Source organism: Scardinius erythrophthalmus (genome assembly GCF_964197995.2).
Source record: "Scardinius erythrophthalmus genome assembly, chromosome: 9".
NCBI classification, from domain to species: domain Eukaryota; kingdom Metazoa; phylum Chordata; class Actinopteri; order Cypriniformes; family Leuciscidae; genus Scardinius; species Scardinius erythrophthalmus.
The window spans coordinates 37,857,622-37,862,583 of record NC_138229.1 but is presented as its reverse complement, the minus strand read 5'-3'; the positions used below and the strand labels follow the sequence as shown (position 1 = coordinate 37,862,583).

The 4,962-nt window shown below is 44.5% G+C and overlaps 1 protein-coding gene across 2 annotated transcripts; it reads right to left on the bottom strand.

The window, feature by feature from the left end:
- Positions 1–559: 559 nt before the first annotated feature.
- Positions 560–4,509, bottom strand: LOC308695379 (uncharacterized protein). 2 transcript variants are annotated; one of them, XR_014030703.1, is made up of 8 exons: positions 4,174–4,501; positions 3,378–3,959; positions 2,990–3,202; positions 2,732–2,922; positions 2,393–2,559; positions 2,202–2,303; positions 1,165–1,422; positions 560–948 (listed from the first exon to the last, which is right to left on the bottom strand). XR_014030703.1 is itself a non-coding variant. In XM_081373496.1 (6 exons), exons 1-6 carry the CDS (start codon positions 4,504–4,506, stop codon positions 2,524–2,526), a joined length of 1,254 nt encoding a protein of 417 aa, XP_081229622.1. In that variant the 5' UTR covers positions 4,507–4,509; the 3' UTR covers positions 2,412–2,523. The 2 variants fall into 2 exon arrangements, 1 of the variants encoding a protein (XP_081229622.1); XM_081373496.1 differs by lacking the exons at positions 560–948; positions 1,165–1,422; positions 2,202–2,303 and having other exon boundaries at positions 2,412–2,559; positions 4,174–4,387; positions 4,489–4,509.
- Between the last annotated feature and the right edge of the window lie 453 nt (positions 4,510–4,962).

The window sequence follows — 4,962 nt, the reverse complement described above, 5'->3', positions numbered from 1 at the left end:
CAGCATGGACCAGCTAATGACCAGCTTGGACCAGCTAATAACCAGCTTGGACCAGCTACCAGCTTGAGCTGGTATTAGCTAGATTCTCCAGTAGGGGAGAGAAAAAGAAATGGAGAAAAAAGGAGGAAAACATACACTATATAAATTTTTATAAACTTATCTTCTCAATATTGTTTACACACATTTCTGCACTTATTGCAAGGTTTATTATCACTTTAATTTTCATGTCTCTTGCGGGGTTCGAACCTGTGCTGTGGCAATTTCGCTTGTATCTTCGCTTGTTCTCTAGTCTCGTAGTGGATTCTGGAAGTACACATGCAATGCATTTTGAGTAACGTAGTCATTTTTAACACAGGAACTCTTTTCCATATAAATCACCACAGTAATAACCCTGTGATTATGCAATTATGGACATAAATGCATTTAAAGCAAAGAGTGTTGGGTTTTGTGAATAAATGTAAAATGATTCTGCAAGTAATTCTGGCTTTAGTTTTAACAATCACATTCAATGGTCCTGGTATTCAAGAGGAAAATAAATAAAAACGTGAAGGCTGTTATTGGCTCAAATAAAATTATTAAACTTTATTGTAACAGACCGACAAACGACATAGAGACAGACAGAGAGACAGAGACAAACAACAGAGAGATAGACAGACAAATGACAGAGAGAGAGACAAGTAATGGTGACAGCAATTATACACTCTTCCTCCAGTCATCCAGGGTCAGTCCTGAGGCTGGACAGTACCACCGCCCCTTCAGCTGGGTGTGTCCAGTCCTTTTATTTTTGTCCTGGCCACACCCCTTGCAGGTGTAGTGGTACTTTTCCTTTGTCAGCCTCTTCCGTGGCGGTTCCCCCCTTGACACTAGCTCCTCATCCTCGTGGGCAGCTTTATTCAGCCTCCAGGCACGTTGCCTTGGCTGGGATGGAAGGCACTCTGGAGGAGCTTGCTGCAATGGAGGAGCATGGGTAAATGGAGGAGCATTTATTTACTTTTATCCCTCCTAAGCAGCCTACAAGACAAACATTCATTATTTTATACCTATCCTCCCTCTCTAAGGTTATTACATACTTTCTAACAAGCATCCAGGTGGAGGTTTTTCTTGAGGTTAAACCTTTATATACTGTCTTGACTGTATGGGAAAGGTAAATGAAATAGCACATACCATGAAGAGACTGTGGTGTTGTTAACCGGCACCAGAACCAGGTTCGTCTGGTCCAGGACAACCCTGCTGTCCTCCAGCAGCTGTTTGATGTGGCTGTAGACGCTGAAAATGGACTGAGGGATGGGCATGGTTTTCCCCTTTGTGTCCTTTGGCCTGTTGCGTGACTGCTCAAACTCTTTGGCAAGTCTGAGGCAAACACACTCACTGACCCTGTGTACTTCGGGGTCCTGGGCTGCTTGGCCGTGAGTCATGTATAGTCTGTGGGAGAGAAGGATGATATGATCTGGACTGTGAACAAGGATGTAAAGTGATGAAGAACCAAGTTACAATGTCAATAGGGATTGCAATAAAATAATTTACACTTAAAGCTCCAATATGTAATATTTTTTCACCACAAGAGGGCGCAGTTTCCAACAATTACAAAGGCGAAGCTTGATGACGCTATGAAGGAGGTGACGATGGGAGATTTTTAATGCGTTTTCACCATCTAGCGATGTATCTAAATGGAATTAATGAATCATGATCACGGATGAGGTAATTTATTAGTTTTTGTATTACATGTATGTCTGATCGTATTATTTTATGTCATCATAATTAATGAACTGCAAGGAACGTAGTGTGACAGAACATTCAGTGACAGAATGTACACTACAGGCATGTGGTATAATTCATATATATTAAAATCATCTTTACTGTAACTATTACGTTACTTGTACAATAAAAAAAAAATGATTTGCTTATCTGTCTATCAATACACTCGCGAAAGCAGAGTCTCTGAGAGGTGACATTTCTTTTCCGGGACGGACAGTTATTTAAAATCGGAATTTCTCTGAAATAAGAAATCTTTGGAGACTTTTGAGATATTGTAAGTACACAACTGGAGGAAATATATCACACTGTGCAAGTTATTTTCGGAAATTTTATTACAAAATTGTTACATATTGGAGCTTTAATAAATACTTTTCACAGTGACACGTGCTGTCTCTTAATCAATGATTTGTATTGGACCAAAATGATAGCAAATTGTGGTCAAGCACCTCTCTGCCGCCTGCTGTCCAGGAGCAGAGCCACTCGGCTTCCTGGGTGCTCTCCACGGTCCTCCTGACGCACATGCTTTTTTCTTAGCCTTCTGGGTGTACCTAAACGGTGAAAGAGACATCCATATGCTTCATTCATTCCATGGAATGTATGTTTAATTTTGGTGTACAAAATAATTACTATTTTGTACTTTGAAGGTTTCTTGTCCATGGCATGGAGAGCTGTGTACAGGTGGACTATGTCCGCCTCCTCCTTGGCTGACAAGGTGGTGATGGTACGATTCAAGCCAACTAGGTAGGCTGCAAGGGCATCAACTGCCTCCTACCCCACAACGCCCCTCGAGTCACATTGGCTGGTCTGAAAAGTGATAAGTGAGAAAAAGAAAAATCAAGCAAATAAATGTACACTCTTGTTTCTAATATGTGAGTAATGCTGATTTTACATTAATTTATCTTATTAAAATGTAACCACATTTACTTCAGTTAAATATTGTGTTTTTGAGTAAGGTGTTACAGAAAGTGTTATTGACCTCTGTGATGAGGGGTCCGGGTTCAGTGTCACCCGCCACAGCACTTGGGGGATCACCAGCCCCTATCTCAGCTGACTGGCAGACAATGTCAAGTATGTTGATGGTGTCATCTGGCTCATCCTCCTCCTCAAGCACCTGCGAGGGGATTTGCATGTCCTCTGCAAATGCATGTCCTCTGAGTAGGGGGGTGCCTAAGAAAAAGAGGAGGAGGGGATGTAATACTCTGGTCAACCAGTGTTGCTCTGAGATCTCTCTTACCAATAGGTTTTCCGGGTGGGGTGATCTCTGGCACCAGAGCACAACCATGGACGCGCTGGCTTAAGTTATTAAGGTGGGACATCAAGCGAACATCAAAGCTTCTTAGGGTTGAGGCCCCCTCCACATCTACTGCCTCCTTGGCCCGGCCCATGTTCCATCTTGATGCCCCCTCCAGCATGTACATTTGCATGTGTACAGCATTGCACCGCCAGCCTAAGAAACAAAATACTCTGCTTTTTATTGTTCATTATTATCAACCATTATTGTAAAGTGAATACATATGAATACCCGACAGTGGTAATTGTGTTATTTTGAATAATTACAAAACATAACAGAAAATAACATTTAAAAAAGACATACAATACAGTATGTCTTGATGCAAATGTACCTGGAATAAAAGCACACTGATGTCGGTGAAAACTCTCCAGGGAGGAGGACCCCCTACCACACCTAAGGATGTCCAGCTCTTTGCCGCCCTTCTGGAGTGTCCCCACCTTTGTGTACAGTGCAACACCTGCAGGGTCTTGGAGGCACTCCAGGTGCTTCTGCTGCACTTCCCACACGTGGCGCATGCTGTCATGGCTCACCAGACGCAGCCTTGTGGTGTCTGTCAGCTCCCACACTGATTCCAGCAGCCCTGAAATCATGCTCCGTATCTCCTCCACTCCACGCGTCCTCCTCCTGCAGTGTCTCTTCAGATCCCCTGGGCTGATGGTGGCCACGAGCTGTTCTTCAGTGGGAGCATGTCCGCTGTGGCTGCTCTTCCACTCCGCTCTCTTGGCCTCCTTCAGGCGTTGCACATCCTCCTGGTCCCATTCAAAAATGCAGGAGGAAAGCTTGGCACAAAAGGTGGCATAGAGAGGGTGGTGTTCTGTAGTGAGGCCGCAGTTAAAGCGTCTCATGAAATGGAAGCTGTCTAAGCACACTGCAGACTTCCATGGGTGAAAGAGCTTAGCCATTGAAGACACACCTGTGAAAAACAACCATTCATAATAACATAGACCACAACACCTGTACACCATGATTAAGTAAACTCCCAATTCCCTGTACCACTTCTCCCCCAAGTGGCATTTGTATTACATACATACATTTAATACGTGTGTGTGTGTGTGTGTGTGTGTGAGTGAGAGAGAGAGAGAGAGAGAGAGAGAGAGAGAGAGAGAGAGAGAGCAATTTTCACCCACCTGACTGGCTGCAGCAATCCCGGTTGACATAGATGACCTCAGGTTCAGCTTGGCCCACATTCTTGTACCGAGTGACGATGCCTTGGCACAACTCTTCCAACCCTGCACCTTCACCCGTCGTCAGAACAGAGTTCAACACCTGGCCAAACTCATTGCCGATGTTTGACATCCATGCAGCACTGTCCCCGATCCCGCCAGCCAGCTTTTTGGTGATCTGTAAAACAAACACAAGCATTAAGAAGTAAACCAATTTCCTGTTTTGTTGTAATTATACATGTTCTTTTTTATATACTTTTTTACTGTTGAAACCCTAACCTTCTTTGTTGAATCCATTTTAAGAATTCTACCTTAGGTAGAAGTGATCACACCCTTCATCTCATCCACATGGCTGAGGATGTCGTTGGAGTGGACCGTCTCGAACCATTGAGCAAGTGGAAGGGGCCTGAAGGGTGGTGGAGGAAGATATACAGCTGCAGAGGGGACGAAGGTAGCCATCTTCATGTGACGCTCACAGTCTGAGAGGTAGCGGATAGTCTGCCATGCCCACTCCTCGCTGTGCGCTTCCTCTATTGCAGACTGGAGGTAGGAACAACTGTTACCACTGGTCCTTGGCTTCAGGAAAGTCATATATTTCCTGTCCAGAGCCAGCTGTGTTGTGAGGACAGCGGGGAACAGGCTCCTGTGTGCCACATCCACCTGGGAGAGTATATCCTGGCTCCATGGGCAGACCGGCTGAGAGCACTTGCTGCAACGTGGATAGTCCCCTCCCACTAGGTAGTAGCGGCTATC

Coding starts and splice junctions, on each gene's coding strand:
- LOC308695379 (XM_081373496.1), bottom strand. Junction 3,960..4,173: donor GGATTGCTGCAGCCAGTCAG/GTGGGTGAAAAT, acceptor TGTTTTTCACAG/GTGTGTCTTCAATGGCTAAG. Junction 2,560..2,731: donor CCGGACCCCTCATCACAGAG/GTCAATAACACT, acceptor ATCACTTTTCAG/ACCAGCCAATGTGACTCGAG.